This window comes from Pecten maximus, chromosome 3 (assembly GCF_902652985.1).
Source record: "Pecten maximus chromosome 3, xPecMax1.1, whole genome shotgun sequence".
Lineage (NCBI taxonomy): Eukaryota > Metazoa > Mollusca > Bivalvia > Pectinida > Pectinidae > Pecten > Pecten maximus.
In genome coordinates this window covers 14,254,156-14,278,982 of record NC_047017.1, presented here as the reverse complement: position 1 = coordinate 14,278,982, position 24,827 = coordinate 14,254,156, and the positions used below count along the sequence as shown (strand labels likewise).

General features: G+C 33.9%; 2 protein-coding genes across 2 annotated transcripts in view; one reads left to right on the top strand and one right to left on the bottom strand.

Moving 5' to 3' along the window:
* LOC117323291 (cyclic nucleotide-gated cation channel alpha-3-like) overlaps positions 1-12,269 on the bottom strand; it is a 38,050-nt gene extending 25,781 nt beyond the window's left edge. The window contains exon 1 of the mRNA XM_033878425.1: positions 12,032-12,269. Coding sequence (XP_033734316.1) covers positions 12,032-12,112 — 81 coding nt within the window. The 5' untranslated portion in view covers positions 12,113-12,269. The remainder of the gene's footprint in view (positions 1-12,031) is intronic.
* Positions 12,270-17,769: 5,500 nt separating this feature from the next.
* Positions 17,770-20,644, top strand: LOC117323290. The gene has a single exon (XM_033878423.1). It carries the CDS (start codon positions 17,770-17,772, stop codon positions 20,263-20,265), a length of 2,496 nt encoding a protein of 831 aa, XP_033734314.1. The 3' UTR covers positions 20,266-20,644.
* The last annotated feature ends 4,183 nt before the right edge of the window (positions 20,645-24,827 follow it).

Here is a 24,827-nt window from a genome sequence, read left to right as displayed (position 1 = left end):
GTGTTCATGATGGCAATTATCAAAGTTTTCTATCAACCCGCGTTTCTATAAAAAAAAACTGATAAGGTGTACGCATGTTAGACATCTATCAAGGAAATATATCATAAACTGCGGACAGACCTGGTATTATTGAATCACTCCTACTTTCGGTGAGGTAAGCAAATACATTAAGAAAGGAAACTACACCACGATAGAGATATTTTATGGAGCCGAGGTAATTTCAACAATGACATTTCTGAAATATTAGCAAACTATCTTTATCATTTATTAAGAAGGATATAGTTATTTGGTTTCTGTTTCCAACGAGTGCTCGACGAAGGTTTATTTCAATGGAAAAAACCAGACTCGTTTCTGAAATCTAAAATGAAATGGAAACACAATGGCATATACTGTATGTATATGAAGGAAATATCCAGCCACAATTAAGGATAACTTCCCATCAAGCCTATGTTTAGAATACCGGAAGTTAAGAAGTCATGATTGTTCCATAGTAATAACATTTCTTCCTAGACAAAAAAAATACTGATACCATATTACTCCTATATAAGGTACTACGTCAGCTAGTTCTGTCATATTAGTACTAGCGAGACGCTGACTGTAAATATTTAAAACAGAGGGAAAGGTTGTAAAATTCCATTTGTTTTGCGAATTTCGCCATGATGGAAGAACACCGTATTTTGTTTTGTTTTACATCATGTTTTGCAATTCCTGACACATCACAATGACATCTTTATGATAATTAATGGTTTCCTGTTAATGATATTTTCTGACGGCTGCGGGAGAATGTCAATGCTGTGTCTTTAAAGCAAGAGTGAAAAATGTATCGATATATTAAGCAAAGCAAATAAAACATATAGGGTTTTCAATGAGAAAACCGTTTAAATATTTTTCTATTGACAGCATTTTAAAGATAATAGCACCATCCTTATCAAAATATGATTATACATTTGTCACGCTTCAAGGCTGTGCGCCATTTTATTTTAGCTACTTTTCGCAATTTTACTATTTCTGCTGCAGTCGGACAATATTTGCTTTTGAAAGTGTTATCAATTTTGAGATAGAGACACTCTCTACATGTCTTAGATATGTAGCCGTTGATACGGGAAAGTGTTTTACAAGTCTTACTTAAGATATCAAGACCTCTGTAGTTCCATCGGGGCCTAAAAGATAATAAGTTAGCATAACGTTTGTCACAAATGATGTAAAATACATTTATTGTATATGTTTTGTCATGTTGACAGACTCCTGTATCTAGCTAGTAAACATGTCATGAATGAGTCTATTTGTCATTTGATGCATCTTATATGATCATACGATAATTTGATAATACTGTTACTACCGTAACCAGGGCAATTATTATATGTTGGGATGATGGGAATGGATACTATAGAAGGCAAGAGGTAGCATCTTAACTATGGATTTAGTAACAGACTTCTAGGATTTGCCAGTGATCCTACGAGCCAAATTATACAAACAAACAAACATCAAAATAACAACGTTCCAAATACAAGATGTATCCTAGACGCATTTTAGAATTTTGTCCTTCAGAGCACTGTTGAAGCTCAACTCAATCTGACTCAATATTGATGCAATACGAAAAATGCAATGAATCCCGAGTTAAAAAATGGGGTTTCTGGTGCAAATTACCCGGTGTCAAACCACTGATACCCTGAAACTGTTTATTTTTAAACAATATTTGTTTACAATGGATGTCTTGTTATGTTAAAATTAACCTCACATTTCAATCACTATTATCCGGCTAAAGAGTCGATACGTCATTGCCAATGCATGTACCCAAGTATCGGCATTTTCGGAATTAATGTTGTTTTATCACCTCCTATTGAACTGGCTCTCCAACATTGTAGTACTTGACGTCACTAGAACGTATATTATAACAAGATAACTTTTAACTAAGTATATTTATCAAGGACCGACGGGCACGGCATAAAAATGTAGATCCGTTTTTTGATTTTGATAAATCACGTTAAATGGGAAAAGAGGCAGGCTTTTGATTCATTACTTCTACTGAGTACACATGCTAAAAACTGCAAAACTATCCGGAATAGGATGTCATAAACTTTTCAAACGTAGCAAAGAATTAAAAACATTTCCAGAGAATATTAGGTGTTTTTATTTCCCAAATGTCAAATTTGCTGTGCGCTGTAATGTTCCAACAATAGAAAGTCATATTCCTTCTCTAAACATTATTTTCCATGAAGCATTATTTATATACATATACATTAGCTTCATCGAGAAAGGCATATTCCCGGTAATAATTTGTTTTCTGGTGAAATCATTCACATCTTTGTCAATATAATCTTGGAGTTGCTGTTGAAATCTGTTTTACACAGTTTGTGAGATTTCATTTTATCCTCTCACAAATATAATATCACTTTCTACTGTGAAATTAGTTTTTCTTCGTTAATTCAAACATATTCCGTAGTCTGCCAATTTCAAAACTGGATGCTGGTGCTCAAAATGTGGACTGTGTTAGGAACACGGGCAAATGACATGATTCGAATGAGATATATTATTCTACTCTGACATATTAAATGTCTTGTAATGCTGCATTGTTTTATTCCTAATGCCATTGTTTTGTCAAAATTCATAATTGTGCAAGAGATGTAGATGGATAGAGACTAATTGAGATATGTAGATGGACAGAGACTAATTGAGAGATGTAGGTTGTACTATATAAGCTAAATTTAATCACCTTTGTACTATATGACCTAAATTTAATCACCTTTGTACTATTTCACCTAGATATAATCACCTTTGTACTATATGACCTAGATATAATCACCTTTGTACTATATGACCTAGATATAATCACCTTTGTACTATATGACCTAGATACATTTACCTTTGTGTTATATGACCTACGTACACTTACTCTTGTATGTTGTAGACTTCGTATAAATATTGATGTTTAGACATTTTGTCTTAGTTTTATTGATCTTTGTTAGAATTTCGGTTTTGTTAATGGGTCTGTCGGTTCTCTTGTTGTTTTATTTACAAATAAACGCCCAGGCTACCTCAGTAGTCGATGGATTTGAAAACAAACCAACATAAGTATACATACTAGGATAGTGTAAATTACGTTTGTATAAATGCATGTTGGTGTAAATGTGTACGTTATCATGCTAATATGACTTTACAGCACCCCGGGGTGTTAAAACTACACGGACATAAATGTAAAGACCCACCCTAACCCCATCATCTCAAGCGCTTTACAAAATCCCCACCATATCAGGTGCTCTATAAAGCCCCTCTCTCCCACCACCACCATCACCATCTAAGACGCTATATCAAGCCCCCCTCCCATCCAAGACTCTCTATAAAGCCCCCCTCCCCATTACCACCATCTAAGACGCTATATAAAGCCCCCCTCCAAGACTTTCTATAAAGCCCCCTCCCCCATTACCACCATCTAATACGCTATATAAAGCCCCCCTCCAAGACTCTCTATAAAGCCCCCCCCCCCCCCCATCCAAGACTCTCTATAACCCCCCCTCCCCCATTACCGATATCTAAGACGCTATATAAATACCCCCCCTCAAAGACTCTCTATAAAACCACCTCCCCACCACAATCGTCCCAGGCGCTCTTATGACCCATCGTCGACTATATAAGTCTACTGCAGAGAGATATAAGTCGACTATAGAGAGATATAAGTCTACTATAGATAGAGATATAAGTCTACTGTAGAGAGATATAAGTCTACTATAGAGAGATATAAGTCTACTGTAGAGAGATAAAAGTCTACTATAGAGAGATATAAGTCTACTGTAGAGAGATAAAAGTCTACTATAGAGAGATATAAGTCTACTGTAGAGAGATATGTCTACTGTAGAGTGATATAAGTCTACTATAGAGAGATATAAGTCTACTGTAGAGAGATATAAGTCTACTATAGAGAGATATAAGTCTACTGTAGAGAGATAAAAGTCTACTATAGAGAGATAAAAGTCTACTATAGAGAGATAAAAGTCTACTATAGAGAGATAAAAGTCTACTATAGAGAGATATAAGTCTACTATAGAGAGATATAAGTCTACTGTAGAGTGATAAAAGTCTACTATAGAGAGATACGTCTACTATAGAGAGATAAGTCTACTGTAGAGTGATAAAAGTCTACTATAGAGTGATATAAGTCTACTGTAGAGTGATATAAGTCTACTGTAGAGTGATAAAAGTCTACTATAGAGAGATACGTCTACTATAGAGAGATAAGTCTACTGTAGAGTGATAAAAGTCTACTATGGAGAGATATAAGTCTACTATAGAGAGATATAAATCTACTATAGAGAGATATAAGTCTACTATAGAGAGATATAAGTCTACTATAGAGAGATATAAGTCTACTATAGAGAGATATAAGTCTACTATAGAGAGATATAAGTCTACTATAGAGAGATATAAGTCTACTGTAGAGAGATATAAGTCTACTATAGAGAGATATAAGTCTACTATAGAGAGATATAAGCCTACTATGGAGAGATATAAGTCTACTATAGAGAGATAAAAGTCTACTGTAGAGAGATATAAGTCTACTGTAGAGAGATATAAGTCTACTATAGAGAGATATAAGTCTACTATAGAGAGATAAAAGTCTACTATAGAGATATAAAAGTCTACTATAGAGAGATATAAGTCTACTGTAGAGAGATATAAGTCTACTGCAGAGTGATATAAGTCTACTATAGAGAGATATAAGTCTACTGTATAGAGATATAAGTCTAATGTAGAGAGATATAAGTCTACTGTAGAGAGATATAAGTCTACTGTAGAGAGATATAAGTCTACTGTAGAGAGATATAAGTCTACTGTAGAGAGATATAAGTCTACTATAGAGAGATATAAGTCTACTATAGAGAGATATACGTCTACTATAGAGAGATAAAAGTCTACTATAGAGAGATATAAGTCTACTATACAGAGGTATAGGTCTACTGTAGTGTGATATAAGTCTACTGTAGAGTGATATAAGTCTACTGTAGAGTGATATAAGTCTACTGTAGAGAGATAAAAGTCTACTGTAGAGTGATATAAGTATACTGTAGAGAGATATAAGCCTACTGTAGAGAGATAAAAGTCTACTGTAGAGAGATATAAGTCTACTGTAGAGTGATATAAGTCTACTGTAGAGAGACAAAAATAAACTATAGAGAGATATAAGTCTACTATAGAGAGACAAAAGTCTACTGTAGAGAGATAAAAGTCTACTATATAGAGATAAAAGTCTACTATAGAGAGATATAAGTCTACTATAGAGAGATAAAAGTCTACTATAGAGAGATATAAGTCTACTATAGAGAGATATAAGTCTACTATAGAGAGATATAAGTCTACTGTAGAGAGATATAAGTCTACTATAGAGAGATATAAGTCTACTGTAGAGAGATAAAAGTCTACTATAGAGAGATATAAGTCTACTATAGAGAGATATAAGTCTACTATAGAGAGATATAAGTCTACTGTAGAGATAAAAGTCTACTATAGAGAGATAAAAGTCTACTATAGAGTGATATATAAGCCTACTATGGAGAGATAAGTCTACTATAGAGAGATATGTCTACTATAGAGAGATATAAGTCTACTATAGAGAGATATAAGTCTACTATAGAGAGATATAAGTCTACTGTAGAGAGATATAAGTCTACTATAGAGAGATATAAGTCTACTATAGAGAGATATAAGTCTACTATAGAGAGATAAAAGTCTACTATAGAGAGATATAAGTCTACTATAGAGAGATATAAGTCTACTGTAGAGAGATATAAGTCTACTATAGAGAGATATAAGTCTACTGTAGAGAGATATAAGTCTAATGTAGAGAGATATAAGTCTATTATAGAGAGATAAAAGTCTACTATAGAGAGATATAAGTCTACTATAGAGAGATAAAAGTCTACTGTAGAGAGATATAAGTCTAATGTAGAGAGATATAAGTCTATTATAGAGAGATAAAAGTCTACTATAGAGAGATATAAGTCTATTATAGAGAGATATAAGTCTACTGTAGAGAGATAAAAGTCTACTATAGAGAGATATAAGTCTACTATAGAGAGATAAAAGTCTACTATAGAGAGATATAAGTCTACTGTAGAGAGATATGTCTACTGTAGAGTGATATAAGTCTACTGTAGAGTGATATAAGTCTACTATAGAGAGATATAAGTCTACTATAGAGAGATAAAAGTCTACTATAGAGAGATATAAGTCTACTGTAGAGAGATATAAGTCTAATGTAGAGAGATATAAGTCTATTATAGAGAGATAAAAGTCTACTGTAGAGTGATATAAGTCTACTATAGAGAGATAAAAGTCTACTATAGAGAGATATAAGTCTACTATAGAGAGATATAAGTCTACTGTAGAGTGATATAAGTCTACTGTAGAGTGATATAAGTCTACTGTAGAGAGATATAAGTCTACTATAGAGAGATATAAGTCTACTGTAGAGAGATAAAAGTCTACTATAGAGAGATAGAAGTCTACTATAGAGAGATATAAGTCTACTATAGAGAGATATAAGTCTACTATAGAGAGATAAAAGTCTACTATAGAGAGATATGTCTACTATAGAGAGATATAAGTCTACTATAGAGAGATATAAGTCTACTATAGAGAGATATAAGTCTACTGTAGAGAGATATAAGTCTACTATAGAGAGATATAAGTCTACTATAGAGAGATATAAGTCTACTATAGAGAGATAAAAGTCTACTATAGAGAGATATAAGTCTACTATAGAGAGATATAAGTCTACTGTAGAGAGATATAAGTCTACTATAGAGAGATATAAGTCTACTGTAGAGAGATATAAGTCTAATGTAGAGAGATATAAGTCTATTATAGAGAGATAAAAGTCTACTATAGAGAGATATAAGTCTACTATAGAGAGATATAAGTCTACTATAGAGAGATAAAAGTCTACTATAGAGAGATATAAGTCTACTATAGAGAGATATAAGTCTACTGTAGAGAGATATAAGTCTACTATAGAGAGATATAAGTCTACTGTAGAGAGATATAAGTCTACTATAGAGAGATATAAGTCTATTATAGAGAGATAAAAGTCTACTATAGAGAGATATAAGTCTACTGTAGAGAGATAAAAGTCTACTATAGAGAGATATAAGTCTACTATAGAGAGATATAAGTCTAATGTAGAGAGATAAAAGTCTACTGTAGAGAGATAAAAGTCTACTATAGAGAGATATAAGTCTACTATAGAGAGATAAAAGTCTACTATAGAGAGATATAAGTCTACTGTAGAGAGATATGTCTACTGTAGAGTGATATAAGTCTACTGTAGAGTGATATAAGTCTACTATAGAGAGATATAAGTCTACTATAGAGAGATAAAAGTCTACTATAGAGATATAAGTCTACTGTAGAGATATAAGTCTAATGTAGAGAGATATAAGTCTATTATAGAGAGATAAAAGTCTACTGTAGAGTGATATAAGTCTACTATAGAGAGATAAAAGTCTACTATAGAGAGATATAAGTCTACTATAGAGAGATATAAGTCTACTGTAGAGTGATATAAGTCTACTGTAGAGTGATATAAGTCTACTATAGAGAGATATAAGTCTACTATAGAGAGATAAAAGTCTACTGTAGAGAGATATAAGTCTACTGTAGAGAGATATAAGTCTACTGTAGAGTGATATAAGTCTACTGTAGAGTGATATAAGTCTACTATAGAGAGATATAAGTCTACTATAGAGAGATAAAAGTCTACTGTAGAGAGATATAAGTCTACTGTAGAGAGATATAAGCCTACTATAGAGAGATATAAGCCTACTATAGAGAGATAAAAGTCTACTATAGAGAGATAAAAGTCTACTATAGAGAGATAAAAGTCTACTACTGTAGAGAGATAAAAGTCTACTGTAGAGATATATAAGTCTAATGTAGAGAGATATAAGTCTATTATAGAGAGATAAAAGTCTACTATAGAGAGATATAAGTCTACTATAGATAGAGATATAAGTCTACTACAGAGAGATATAAGTCTACTATAGATAGAGATATAAGTCTACTATAGAGAGATATAAGTCTACTATAGAGAGATAAAAGTCTACTATAGAGAGATAAAAGTCTACTGTAGAGAGATATAAGTCTACTATAGAGAGATAAGTCTACTATAGAGAGATATAAGTCTACTATAGAGAGATATAAGTCTATTATAGAGAGATATAAGTCTATTATAGAGAGATATAAGTCTACTATATAGAGATATAAGTCTACTATATAGAGATAAAAGTCTACTATAGAGAGATATAAGTCTATTATAGAGAGATATAAGTCTACTATATAGAGATAAAAGTCTACTATATAGAGATAAAAGTCTATTATAGAGAGATAAAAGTCTACTGTAGATAGAGATATAAGTCTACTATAGAGAGATATAAGTCTACTATAGAGAGATATAAGTCTACTGTAGAGTGATATTAGTCTACTATAGAGATATTAGTCTACTATAGAGAGATATAAGTCTACTGTAGAGAGATATTAGTCTACTATAGAGATATTAGTCTACTATAGAGAGATATAAGTCTACTGTAGAGTGATAAAAGTCTACTATAGAGAGATATAAGTCTACTATAGAGAGATATAAGTCTACTGTAGAGATAAAAGTCTACTGTAGAGATATATAAGTCTAATGTAGAGAGATATAAGTCTACTATAGAGAGATAAAAATCTGCTATAGAGAGATATAAGTCTACTATAGAGAGATATAAGTCTATTATAGAGAGATATAAGTCTACTGTAGAGAGATAAAAGTCTACTGTAGAGAGATATAAGTCTACTATAGAGAGATAAGTCTACTATAGATAAAGATAAAAGTCTATTATAGAGAGATAAAAGTCTACTATAGAGAGATATAAGTCTACTATAGATAGAGATATAAGTCTACTATAGAGAGATATAAGTCTACTATAGAGAGATATAAGTCTACTGTAGAGTGATATTAGTCTACTATAGAGATATTAGTCTACTATAGAGAGATATAAGTCTACTGTAGAGAGATATTAGTCTACTATAGAGATATTAGTCTACTATAGAGAGATATAAGTCTACTGTAGAGTGATAAAAGTCTACTATAGAGAGATATAAGTCTACTATAGAGAGATATAAGTCTACTGTAGAGATAAAAGTCTACTGTAGAGATATATAAGTCTAATGTAGAGAGATATAAGTCTACTATAGAGAGATAAAAATCTGCTATAGAGAGATATAAGTCTACTATAGAGAGATATAAGTCTATTATAGAGAGATATAAGTCTACTGTAGAGAGATAAAAGTCTACTGTAGAGAGATATAAGTCTACTATAGAGAGATAAGTCTACTATAGATAAAGATAAAAGTCTATTATAGAGAGATAAAAGTCTACTGTAGAGAGATAAAAGTCTACTATATAGAGATAAGTCTAATATAGAGAGATATAAGCCTACTATAGAGAGATAAGTCTATTGTTGAACGATAAAACAACGCAATCAATATATTCTAGTAATCCAATGAAGTGAAAAGACATCAAAGTACGTGGAGATTACTCACATAGTTATTGATAGTACTGAATTTTAGATTTGATATCGGATAGATAGTTGAGTACTGTCATAAGCTGAGCACAGTCAAAAACTGAGCACTGTCACAAGCTGAGCATTGCCACCGATCCACATAGTATTTACCATGAAAACAAAGAAAAATTGATTATATTTGAGTATTTACCATGAAAAAAAAAATAATTATATATATATATTTCAATTTCTTCTCAAGTTGGACTCAATGAAACTTCCAAACTTAATCTGTTTCATTTGCTCATGAATTTGACCAGATTAACACTGATCAGTGCGTATGAATACATGGTTAAAATCCTTCCGCGGAACGATTTCACTTTTTCTACATTGTTGTTATAAACATGGAATAATTATTAAAATTATCAAATTTATAATGTATTCTTGTATTTTATGAAAGACCAGATATGCTAAATACTTTTATTTTGACATAATAATCCTGTTTTTAATCCTAAAATTGCGGACTATTTTACTCGACCGACTAGACATGCATAATCCGGAACTCCTCGGGCTTTTCCGCATTTGGACTTGCACATGCTTCGAGACATTGATATCTGGACCGACTTTTTTATTCCAAAAAAAATCAATTGAAATATAAGGATTGAATCTTGATTTCGTCGATTTCATGGGGTCATGAATTGAGTTGCTCTTGAGACAAATTCAACATGAACTGCTCGCAGTTCATTAAATTTGTCTCAAGAGCAACTCAATTCATGACCCCATGAAATCGACCAAATCAAGATTCAATCCTTAAATAATTAATTTTTCTTTGTTTTCATGGTAAATACTCAAATGTGATTGGTCGAAAAATTCTTTTCATTCTTCTATGAAAGAAATTCCGAGAATGTCGCGAAAAATGTGACGTCACTATACGACAATTGACGTTGCGTATTGATTTGAGAAAAAGAATCCCATTTAAAACCAGTAAAATTGTACATAAAACATGTTTTAAATTAGAAAATCATTTTCAAAAATTAATTATAAGCGTTGATGTCAATTTTTTTTTAGTTTCATCGGGGTATGAAACGATTCATACAGTTTGCAAACAAAATTTGTTTCATAGGTAGCAGTGTACAGTAAAAATGTTTTAGATATGTAAACATTGCCAGTTAACCTTACATATAACCTCTAATAAAGTATATATATTTGAAATCTGTACAACATTTGCAATTTTAATAGAGCTCTGAAGGATAAGTAAACTGATATTTTCTGTGATTTTTAGAGCTGTGAATACCATGGTAACAGCTTAAAAAATTCTCAAAAATTGCAAAGTATTATGATATTTGACCCAAAATGGCACAATTCTCTACACAATTTTTTTTCTAAATTTCCTGTGTAAACACACTTTCGGAAAATCCGGATATTTAAAATCCGGAACCAATTTACTGATTTTTGTTTTAATAAATGTGAAGCCTGTATGACTACTTCATACTGAATATATCAATTATAGTGTACATTTATTTTTTTCATTTTTTATGCATATCATAATACAGGAGTTATTTGCTTAACAAAAAAATTGCCCATGGCCAGGCCGTCTTACTGTGGTGTGCTACCATAACCCGATGAAACTAAAAAAGAATGACATCAATGCTTAAAACAATACATTGTCCAACTATACGGCGCTGAAATCTAGACTTAATAAGGCTCTGTAACATATAAATCATTACCCCATACATTTAAACCTAAAATGTATAAAAATACAATTATCATAATGCATTTATTTACAGAACAATACATTCAGATATATCAATAAGTATAAGGTACAATAATCAATATCCGGTATCGAAAACCTGTGTATGATGACACAACGGCGCCTAATCGCCTAGCCAGAAATGCCTGCAGCTTATACCACAACGCCACATCCACGTTTAACATAAAAAAGAACGATTCAATGGCGCATTGATGGTCGGCCCGATACCCTGACATATGATCATAGTAACAAATCGTCTTTAAGAAGATATGAATACATGGATCGCGATGTATTCATATTACATATATTCAACACAGTGCAACTACGACAGAAAATTCAAAGCTTAACATTCGGATCAGCAACATAGTGCATAGAATACACTGTGTAACTATGTAATGGATATTCTAAACTTACACGCTTTGTCTGTATCTGTTTGGTTAATACAACAGACATATTTTATTTCTCTCTAGAATTTGTAAAAAATTAAAGTGTGAGGTAAATGACTGTCCAATAAGTGGTAAGTGCAGAAAAACATAATAACATATTTGAAAGAAGTTATTTCAATCTGAAATTATCCCTTTGAAGATCATTTGGGAACGAAACATAATTACATAAAAATTAGCACATTTACATTTGCGATATTATTCACAAATTATAGAATTTCATAGAACTGCATTTGTTGATATCGCCGTCGTTAAAAAAAATAACAAAATGAAATAAAATTTTAATCTGTATCATCTATCAGTCTTACCTTGGTTGTATTTGGAATAGAAGTCCATCTCCGTGATACAACGGCTGGCCTGGAGTTCAGCCTCTTTACCGGCTGAAACATTGTCACTTAAATCCACGCATCTTGTTCTGGCGAGGATGAAAACAACCTCTTGAATCTGCTTCGTTGATCATAATTATATTATCCAGAAACTGGCCATCATCTCCCTGTTTTACGGCGGCTATGTTCACGTGAGACAGATTTACGAGTTGATAAATTTGCTATAATGCATTATTGATACGGTCGGTTGTGTATCGTCTATGTATAGTAACGGCGTGGCAACGGCTTGCATAAGCCACATCTGTCCATCTTGTGTGAACGAACCTATCTAGTCGCTAGGTGCAACACGCGGTGCGATAGGACAACTTGTGAATACTAAAACGCTATCTGACACCAGTAAACAGGACAAGAAGTTTGTACTGCCATATATGTAGATAACTTAATCAATTTTCAAGACATCCTGGATAATTCAAACGGTTGTATAGTTTATGGTACATGTCATACGAATTGTCGTTTGATTCCAAAAGTACAAGTAGGTTGTAAATATCTATTGAATGATGGCGCGATTATCGTTGAAATACCTGTCCGTAGGTAATAAATATAAAATATTCATTAAGTGTTGCGATTTATAATCTTATAATGGAATGACCTGCCGTGTTTGCTGGGAGTGCCAGGTGAAGCCATAGGTGAAACTTTTAATTAGCGGGTATAGATTCGGTTAGTACAGGAAAATCTACAAAGGAAGCTATTAAAAATATGATTCACATACAGATTCATTAAAAATTATACGAGGTTACCTTACTCTTTATCGAAATTCAACATCACCGTCCTTGTTAACTTAACGATCAACTATAGCAAAAATATAATTTCACACCTTTTAAATAATTTAAAAAATAAAATACAAATATTGTGATAATTTGCTATAAAAAGAAAAAAAAAAAGAATAGGTATAAGCTGAAATTATGAACAATTTATTATTATACAACAAACACCCTTTTAAAATTTTATCGTTAAGCTGTCAAATCTTGCTGATTCATCTAGAAAGTTATCCCCCCGCAATGTTTTGTGTTGTATATTCGCTTCACTGAATGACAAACGAGTATGAAACCCAAAATGTGTCGTTAAAACACGTCTGGGATTGATTGATATTGAACTGTCCCCTCCTAATTCTCCGTGTAACGGTATACAGTAGTATGAAACATCGTTGTATACAGACAAAAATCTGCCGATACCATCCCATAATAACTTAGAATGGAGATAGATGGCTCGCCCAATTTACTTACTTACATAGCGGGAATGTTACACAGCGTGTTCAGTTATGTAAACATTTCCTCTTACATAACTCCCTATAGAAAATGTTTTATCATCTTTCAAAAGGTGCGATTTATTTTTCATTGATTTTAAAAAAAACAAATTTGGTACAGAATGAAAACAAATGATGATTTGATTATGCACATCAAATTTTATCGTTGCAGGAACACTAGTTTAAATAGCGAAACTGGCTGATTTACAATATACTTATATGAAAGATAACAAAGGCTGCCTTGAGAATAATGAACCGTTATCGATATTGATGTACACCATTCTATCAATTAATTAAGAAATGCTGCAATGTTGATAACTCATGCTGTGTTGTACAGACAGCAAGCACAGGGACTTGACACTAATTGCCAATTCACGATCGATATAATATGTATGTGGTGGCGGTGGTGTGTGTAAGGGAGAGTGTGTGAGTGCATGTGCGTGTGCGCGCGCGCGTGTGAGAGTCCCAACCCTCGTTAATATTATATAATATTATGTGTGTAAACAAATATTTTGGACAAAAATGTATATTTTTAAGATTGGGAGAGATATAGCTATATAAAATCTTGCAAAATAAGTTTGTGGTTATTAAAACAATCAATGTAATAAACAATTAAAAATTTTTTTTTTTGCTTAATCCTGATTATTTGGAGAAAGAGCAGAAGCGCGATTTTATTCCACTTTTACCGTTTTGGGACGAGTGATAAGTATGAGTGAATATATTTCGTTTTTTTTTGTTTTTTTTGGGGGGGGAGGGGGGGGGGGGGGGCGGGGGGGGGGGGGGGGGGGGGAGAGAGAAACGCAGTGAAATTTCAGTGAATTTTTGAGTTTGCTTACTTTGTTTATATCTTTAGTAAATTGGAGTTCGAACTTAAACATTTTGGTATTCCAAATACCACAGACATATTGTGATAATGCTGCGTTCGTGCAGTTTTTATTGTTAAATTATCAAATTAACATTTTTTGGTGTAATTATTAATGATTTCTGTTATAATTTCTCGCTTCTAGTGTCGGCAGTTTTCATCAACGCTTAAACGAAATACCTTATGTAGGCTAAGCTATAAAGAGTTACTTCCCTTACCCGGTTCATCTTCAAAAACACGCCTATCATATTTTGAAAATGAAACGATAATTGATGATTACCAAGTCATGTGCCTGGTTTTGTACACGTGTTAGTCACGTGATGTTTCGTGAGTTTGAATTTACTTTTATAAGTGCATATTTATATTTTTTTTTATATAAACAGAGACATATAACAGGCACTTGTACGTAGCTATTATATATATATGTGTAAGCACACAAGCCGGTGCTTGAACGTCATTTTCCAATTGAGGTGTATTTAAGAAATGTTACATTTTACGTTTTTTCTGAATACTGTAAACCTTTAGTGTCATTTAACTAACTGGCCAGTACGTTTAAAGTTAGATGTGCATGTAGCATTGACTTATCCAGACTATTATGTCGTGTTCCTGTTTTTTTGGAAGTCCAAATACAACCAAATGGCAAGATTTGAACTTCAAATTTATTTCGGATGCCCCCAGAACCATTGAGACCGCTTGCATGGTCTGGTTACCAGTGTTTACACATCAAATACTGTCCAGCCACGCCCCTGTTATGTATTAATTTCTTATTATCAAATCCATCTTCTCAAAATATTCCAGGTATAAAATTGACATTGAGAACAAAATGGACTCCCTTGCGCCCTTACTAAATCCGAGTCCAGATCCTGCCATACCAAATTCGTGAGTCTCAACGACCAATATTGATGTTGAGTAATTGTCAATACTGTAGCATGAACAACAAAGTATTGGTCAAGCAGAATCAGTAATTTTATACACATTTATTTATTCCATTACATCATTTTTTTCTTTTGTGATCAGATTTTTTTTTAAACAGTACATTTCACACACGTAAAACTGACCCATGTATATTGAACCCAGAGTGTGTAGAAGCAAATTGTACCCGATTTGTATGAAAACAGTCCATTTCACACACGTAAAACTGTCACATGTACATTTAACCCAGAGTGTGCAGAAGGCATATTGTACTTCTTCTTACAACTATTTTGAATACGAGGTATTGTGTAGTTGTGTTTTAAATGGATATATCTGATTCTAAAATATTTTATACAACTGTCTAAGATCCGGGTCTAAAATGTACAGAAAACGGCTGTGTAGAACACATTCCGTGTTATAAATATAACACCATAACAGAGTCGGTTAAAACAATTATCTGGATACAAAAACTAACAGAGAAACCAGTCACACTGTATGTTTGGGTAACATGATATGCTGACTGACGTTTAATCGAGTTATTGTTAAAAGAGAATGGGCCGCTTGGTGAAAAAACAAGTGTTGTGGAAAATAATCGATGACATAATCATGTACATAAAATTCTTAGGGATTCCAAAGTGCTCACAAATAGAAATTCACGTGACAAAAATTCTTCTTTGTAAAATACGGCACTGGAACTAGGATAGGCTTATGTAGTGTACACTGTACCGGCTTGGAAAGGTAAGTTAAAATGAACTGTTAATTTTTTATGGTTTATGTAGATGATGTCTTATCATATTAACGGTAATGAGAATCAGTATGCCTGTGTTACAGCGGTAACATATCACGGGGAATGTATCGACCGTGAATGCAAACAAATCATTGTGTCGTTACACTGCTTTTTGGACGTGTACGGAGGGCACCACTTGGGAACATATTACCCTGGAAATCGTCTTAATTTCTAAGTAAACCTTAATCTAAAACTGATAAATTTTGTACAGAAAGTTTTGAAATTTATTTGAAATTAAAACAGCAACATGTAAATACGTTGACAACATGACCATACAGTTTATAAACTGTCATGGCGAAGGCGACCTGGTAAATAATTAAGCTAACGTACGTTTTAATATCTTGATAAAGAAATTTATATACTGGGTATCTCTTTGTTTTGTCCTTTCTCGGAATTGTTTTATCCATATCAAGTCGTCCTGCACGTAATGTCATACAGATAAGCCTGCTAAGTTCATCAGAATATGATCTTGGAAATACATATATTGTGCACGTCGTCCAAGATTTAAATTGCAGTTTTTTTAAAGTTATAATGAAAGTATATTAATATTAACCGGTAATCACTATGCTGAGAAAGATGAGTCATTGAAATATCGATATCACGCACTCTTATACACAATGGGACAAGAACGACGACATTTCGCAACCATGCAGTATAAATGACGTCAGCCATCCGTGTAATACTGTTTGTCTGTATATTATAGGGAAACACACGATACCCTTTAATCGTATCGGATTTTAAAAATGTTCAATCCCGTTTTAATTCTTTGTTTTTTCTTCAGTTCGTTTTAAGCGACCCCTCACCTAACCCCATACAAGTGTAGTTTTGTTCAGCTTACAACTGACGGACAAACCAGTTGTGTCTGTAGTCAATAGATTTTGGGCTTGTGCGCTACATTCATGCCAGCTGTGATCAATTCATTCAATTGTAGTTACGCTACGTTTTATATATATTCAATGCATTTGTAATCTTAAGTCACTCAGCTCGCTGATAAAATATAATATATCTATACATATATCAGTTCAATACAGCAATACAAGTCTGCAATGATAAGTTTAGATCTTCAGAGAGAATCTTGAGAGTTTACTGATACCTATCATGTTACATGTAGAACTATACAGATTTTTGTGTATTAAAATCTACACTTTCAGGTCGAAAGTCTTTCCGCAAAATTTGATTTTGCAATAATTTTTTTGTATTTTCAACTTTTTTTCCCCAATAACTCATACCAACTTCATTCATGGTTTATTTTACTGATTATCGCTGTTTGGTGTGTTGATAAAGAAAAAAATATATAGACATTTTCTCATGTTAAATATCCATGCGCAATGCCCCATATGTAAGAAGAAATTAAAATTATCAACTAAATCAAAGTACCCGTGGCATTGTCATCATTATCAAAAAAATTTGCAAAAATTCATGTAGTAAATAAACCTTTGAGCCTTCATGTAAACGGCAACGGAAAAAAATGGAATGGAAATTTTTTTTTATGAATCATTATCTTTCTACATACAAATTTTTGTTTAACAACAAATTCAGATTTTTTTGAAAGAAACGTTTAAATGGTAAGATTATATATCAGGATAAGATTGTGCAGAAAGACTTTTGACCATGTGATGTATATTATAATTGATTTTTCTTGTTAACATCTGACCATGTTACAAGTCAACTGAAGATAAGAAAAGAAGCAGGTTTTTAAAGTCTGGAGAATAAACCTGTAATGCCAAATTAGCATTCAAATCAACAATGTACCAACAGAAAGATGTTTTACCTCTAGGTGAACTCGGATGCATTGTATTTGGAACAGTAATGATAATAACAATAAAAAATGAATTCCTATTTCAGATCTGTTGACAATGTACAACAGGCAAAAGGAAATTCTTCGAAAGAATCACGTGACTTTAGTGGATCAGCTGGAACCGCGCGATGTGTTTGACCAGTTACAACAAGATGGCGTCCTTACTGAGAGTGACCATGAACTTATCAACACGGGTAAAACAAGGAAGGAGCGATGTCGGATGTTACTGGGAATTCTTCCCACTCGTGGCCCTGACGCGTACAGTTCCTTCAGGAACGCTTTAACACAAAGTTATTCACATTTAGACCAGTTGTTGTCCAAAACATCACCTGTATATAGAGAGACGACACATTTACCTTCAGTAGATTCTATCGATGTCAAGAGCTTCAGAGAATCGGACGATATTCATAGTGGCGGGATTTGTTTCAAGTGCCAACCGTATATGCCTGCAAATATTGTCAATCCAGGTTTAAAGAATGCATTACAAAAATGCTGTTGCATTATATTAGAAAATGTAGAGGCAAATGATGTATTGGATACGTTCTATCAAGAAACTTTATTAGAAATTAATGACTATGAATGTATAAGATCAGAGAAAACCCCAAGAGACAGATGTGTTGCGTTGTTAAAGAAACTGTCCCAGTGTCCGAATGATAATGTTTTAACTGTTTTCAAAGACTCATTAAGGAGGAAATATAGCTTTATAACCGACATGATAGAGGAAGTAAACAATGAATTTCTGGAAGTGTCAAGACGATTGGATGCTATTGCACTTGAAGTAATGAGTAGGGAGCCGGAAGTAACCAAAGTAACAGTAACTAAACATCTTCCCGTCCCAGCCACGCACACAACTGTAATACCGGAAGTAAACACAGTTACAGTAACTAAACATATTCCCGTCCCAGCCACGCACACAACTGTAATACCGGAAGTAAACACAGTTACATTTGATAAGCAATGTCCCGTCCCAGCCTCCCCCACATATGTACTACCGGAAGTAAACCCAGTTACATTTGATAAACAATGTCCCGTCCCAGCCTCACACACAACTGTAATACCGGAAGTAACCAAAGTAACAGTAACTAAACATATTCCCGTCCCAGCCACGCACACAACTGTAATACCGGAAGTAAACACAGTTACATTTGATAAGCAATGTCCCGTCCCAGCCTCCCCCACATATGTACTACCGGAAGTAAACCCAGTTACATTTGATAAACAATGTCCCGTCCCAGCCTCACACACAACTGTAATAACGTCTACCTCTGAAGATGGTAATGAGATTTCCGATGAACATAATTTGATGAGACAATCTCACCTAGTCAGACAACGCTCAGTTCAGACCCGATTTTGGCAGTCAAGATTTTCTCATTCCAAATGTAAAATTCCATCAACGTTTTCATTAAATAAACCAGAAATGTGCTTGAACATTTCCGAAGAGGGCTATAGAAATGTCAGAGCAAGTGGAAATGATGACAGGCGAATTAGTCGCAAAAGACCTGGGATTGAAGTGTCCTCGCCCGTCGCCATCAAATTTGTACATATAAATACACCACACTGTCAAGTATTTACAGAACCATACGAACTTCGTAATAACTGCCAGGAGGCCGCATTCAACTACCTCAGTACCCTAGTGAATCAAGGATTGTATAAAGAGTTCGAGGCACGCGCTATGGTTCTACGACAGAGGCGCAGTGGTAACGTCGACATGCTTTGTATTATTGACTACCTCTTCGCTAGCAGGTTCCTGAACACAGCAGATGTAGATTCTGCTAAACCATATATAAAGTCTGGACTTAAACTAGCGCAAAAGTCTTGTAATCCGAAATATTTCACTCTAGAATTCCTCACTTGTCAAACGCGAATGTTAATCAGCAAGAAAAAGCTTGGGAAACTTCAGAGCGTGTTAGATGACGCAAAAATGATTATTGAGACAGACCCAACCTGTTGTACAGGGCGAGCTGCTGGCTGGTTATACATGAATGATGTGAAAAATTTAATGATTCAAATATCATTGTTGAACACCAATCGATCTAATTGCTCGTCAGTAAACGAACATCTCCACGAGCAGGCTAAGATGAGCTGCCAGAAATCGCTAGACCATTTTAAACGTGACAAAGGGAAAGATGGACCTTTCGGGTTCGCCTTTGCTCTGTGTCGATTGGTCATAGTTTTACTCCGGTGTGGGGATAAGGGCCTTTATAAAGATGGCATAACGCCGAATCCGGAGATTGTTGAACTTGTTGGAAAATATCTTGAGGAGCTCGAGGACTCGGATATTTCGATTACCACTTTCCTGCGAGTGTCTGTCCTCTTAGCGAAGAGTGACTACTTTTATCGCCGTAAAAATACTCAGAGAGCTCTGGAATACGCAGAAGAAGCATTCCAACTGGCTGAAAACAACAGTATTTTAGAATTCAAAGAACAAGCAGAAAACCGCGTACATTTCCTCAGTGGAACGATGGAAGCAGCATGTAAAAGTATCAATGAAGCATATGAGTGTGGCATTATGATGCAATGTTCCATGTCGACAGATTGTGAGGAAACCGCATGATGTCATAGGATGAATATACTTTCAAATTCAAGGGTTCGTAGGTTTTACCTGTACATTTAATATACCGGTATACAAATTGAATAAACTACAACACCTGGGTGGATTACCGGTAATCTCAGTGGTCATGTTTATTTTCAATCAATGGAGAATTCACAATTAGTTTTGAAACAGCAAAGTTCAATTACGTTTCATTTTTTTTAAAACTCGTCCTTTAGGCATGGTAAGAAAATTTTCAGTTATTCCAAGTATACTATAATATATCGTCATCTTGTGCAATAAAAACTTTACAAGGAAGTTAAACGAAATTTGATGCTGATATGCTGACAATTGAATAGCGTGTTATAAGCGATGAATTACGTAAAGTTTGTGCACAGTCTTCCGATAACACCGGGTGATACCGGAAGTTACGAATCCGACGGGGAGTATATACAAATCCGACGGGGAGTATCTACCCGAAGGGCGTGAAGACATGGCTGGGGTATGTTTTATAGTGATACATGACATTTTAACATACTATCGGAAATATGATGATACCCACGGAATTCTACGCTATTTCATTTATACATATCAGTAATCCGTTAATCTCATAAACTTGCCGTGTTTGATTGATGCTCAATAATATCCGGCTGCCCTACTGTCAAACGACGAATTTACAATGTTTTTTGTCAAAAATACCTAATAATCGCGATCAAAACACAATGGACATAGTTTTGTTAATAAACATTGATTACAATAAACTATTAGTAATCAACAATTCGTTTGGATTACAGCTATAAAGTCCATTAATTGGCTAATTATAATGGCACGAAAAATTCCGACGGGGAAAATCTCTCTCCAATACTTGAGTCCGACGGGGAAAATCAATACACAAAGTCGCGACTGTGATACATATGTAAAAGTTGAGGAAATTATAAACTTTATTGAGTAGATTATATGGTGACTGTTTACTTACAAGTTACCACTGTATTGTTCGATATACCGGCTGTTTATACTTTTCGGACTCCTTAGTCATTTGACAGTGGAAGTGTTCCGAGTACACATAATTTGGCGCGAATATTGCACGTGCGGTTGCCCTGGTACACCTTTGTAGATGCAGATGGAAAGTCTTTATAGGACTTGATAGGAATAGCTGTAGGTAGATTATGTAGGGTACTGCTAGAAATGATAATGTTAGGCTATAGAGGATAGAATAGTTTACCAGTCACAGTCATAGGTGTAGGTTTCATGTCAGTCATGTAGAAGTCAGTATGTTTAGACTATGAATTAGTTGTAAGTTTTTATACCGTCGTCTATTATATAGGAGTATGGCCGTGTAGCCGTTAGTATTTCGGAGGACTAGGGCCATGTGGCCGATATTTCACTAAACGCTACTGTCAGGTCATATAGCATGTGTGTTGGAGTGTGTGGCAGAGTTGTATAATTTGTCCTTTACATATTGTTGTCTTAATAAAACTACCTGAACTTAATATATCTTGAGTTTGTGTTTATTTGCCAGACTTCACGTACAAATTATGACCAAGAATGTAAGACCCTGACGGACCAAATATCAGCGAACCTGGGTATAAATATTTTAAAGGTGTCGTTTTGAGATGAAAAGCCGCTCCTTTTACACACACATGTACAAGTATGTCAAGCATCATACAGTGTGTGTATTGGTCCAGTTGCTTTTGATCCTATGAAGCTCAATTTCACTTATGATATTGCTCAGAATTGACGAAACTGCTAATAAACTGAAAAACTGTATACAACAATTTGATTAATAAAGCTCCACGGAGCATGCGAATCTAACAGAAAATGTTTCTAACCTCCTCCGTAAGCTAAGTGAAATCATTAGGGATTTCCATTTCGGATGGAAATCACTATTGTTATTGTTATGTTTTTTCTTATTATTATTATTCTTATTACAAGCTAACCGGTAATAAGTATTTATATATTAAAGTATTTAAACGGTAAAAAATGTAATCCAGACGATTCTGCCGTTGATACATTTATCATGAGGTGTTTACAAAAGGATACGATATTAACGTGGCCCTGTAATCAGGGTCAGCTGAGGGAGTCAGATCAGATCTGCAGACCAGTCAATTTTAAACAAAGATGCACCCTGTACATGAGAAGTACAAATATACTTGATAGAAATATCCCGCAATTAAGTAATCAGATCGAGTATGGTTCAGAATATGAATTATTTTTATGACCATACCGTAACTGTAAAACGAAAGTAGGTCTAGTCCAACTACATAGGTTACGATACGATAGCTATGAATTAAATCTGTGTTACTTTCCGTTGTATTTTAGCACATTGGTGTCTCAAAAATTGCGAAAATAATCCGGGAATGTTCAATGGTCTTCTGTTTTTATTATCGTCGTGTTTTCTGAGTCACGTTCTAATAACCGACGCCACGAAATGTCATACAGCTAATGGACCGAAGTGTTATCCACTCAAAACCTCCACTTATCGACTATAGATGCCTGATTCTATAGCAGGTGGGCTTCCTACGTCATCAAAAATTTATTTCCCGCGAAATTTCTGGGAAATCTAAAACATTTCTTTAAATGAAATGAAGCGAAAAAAATAGAAAACGTCTAAATAAAAGCATCGTGATCAGTATTGAGTACAACGTTGAAGTTCATTGTAAATAAATTGTTACTACTTGCTAACCTAAAGCATAAGTAATTTAAATCAAATTATTTTAAAATCAATATTTCGTTTCTATTATAACCTTGAAATTTGTATCACAAGATCATTTAGAAGCTTTGCAGTACTTACTCTTCCAAACGCACAGATGTTTTGATTTGAGAAAAGATGTCGACCCGAAGCTGTGAGGCGGTTTGGATTGGAATTAAAATGCGTATATTTCGGCAAGTAAACATCGTACAATGTCCCAGTGTGGTCTGATCATCTAATTTTGTCATAATGTATTCAGAACAGTTGTGGTTTAGTCGCTACGGTCATTAACATAAAAATTCGGATTATTATATAAATACTTATTTAATTATTATTATTACAAGCTAACCGGTAATAAGTATTTATATATTAAAGTTTTTAAACGGTAAAAATTGTAATCCAGACGATTCTGCCGTTGATACATTTATTATGAGGTGTTTACAAAAGGATACGATATTAACGTGGCCCTGTGGTCAGGGTCAGCTGAGGGAGTCAGATCGGACCTGCAGACCAGTCAATTTTAAACAAAGATGCACCCTGTACATGAAAAGTACAAATATACTTGATAGAAATATCCCGCAATTAAGTAATTAGATCGACTATGGTTCAGAATATGAATTATTTTTATGACCATATCCGTAAACTGTAAAACGAAAGTAGGTCTAGTCCAAATACATACTGTAGGTTACGATACGATAGCTAACTTATGAATTAAATCTGTGTTACTTTCCGTTGTATTTTAGCACATTGGTGTCTCAAAAATTGCGAAAATAACCCGGGAATGTTCAATGATCTTCTGTTTTTATTATCGTTGTGCTTTCCGTGTCACGTTCTAATAACCGACGCCACGAAATATCATACAACTAATGGACCGAAGTGTTACAAACCTCCATTTATCGACTTTAGATGCCTGATTATATAGCCTGTAGACTTAATGTTACGTCATCAGCGAAATTATTGGGAAATCTAAATCAATTCTTAAAATGATATGAAGCGAAAGATATAGAAAATGTCTAAATAAAAACATTGTGATCAGTATTGAGTACAACGTTAGAGTGTATTGTAAGTAATTGCTACGATTCGCTAACCTAAAGCATAAGTAATTGAAATCAAATTATTTTAAAATTCATATTTCGTTTCTATTATAATCTTAAAATTTGCATCACAAGTCGTTTAGAAGCTTTGCAATACTGACTCTTTCAAACGCACAGATGCTTTGATTTGAACAAAGATGGCGACCTGAAGCTGTGAGGCGGTTTGGATTGGAATTAAATTGCGTATATTTCGGCAAGTAAACATCGTACAATGTTCCCGTGTGGTCAGATCATCTAGTTTTTCCAATATGTTATCAGAACAGTTGTTGTTTAGTCGCTACGGTCATTAACATAAAAATTCGGATTATTATATAAATACTTATTTAATTATTATTCTTAACACTTTTTTTGTGACCAAAATCTCTCAAAAACGAATGCAGATAGAACGTTCATATCTTAGTACATGATAGACAATATCAAGTTGTCGTTCTTGGTGCAATTTTATGTTCATACGTTCAACGGTCAAGGTCACAGATCTATAAATAGAACATTTTTGGACGTTTTTTGAACGATCCTAACTTCGTAACGGATCGTTCTATTTCGTTTCCGTTCAGTGTGTTATGTAGATCAGGGACAGACCTAACTTTTCTCCATGCCATCTTATCAGAGAATATGTCAAGGTCATGACCTCGCCAAGGAGTAAAGAAAATATCGAAAAAAAAATTCTCAATCTGAAAACTGTTTTCATCCCGATCGAAAGAGTATGATGCACTGAGACGAAATATGAACTTTTTTTGATCGTCGGATGAAAAATGACGGAGATATGGCACTAAAAAATTTTCAGCTCCTTCATTCAAACACAT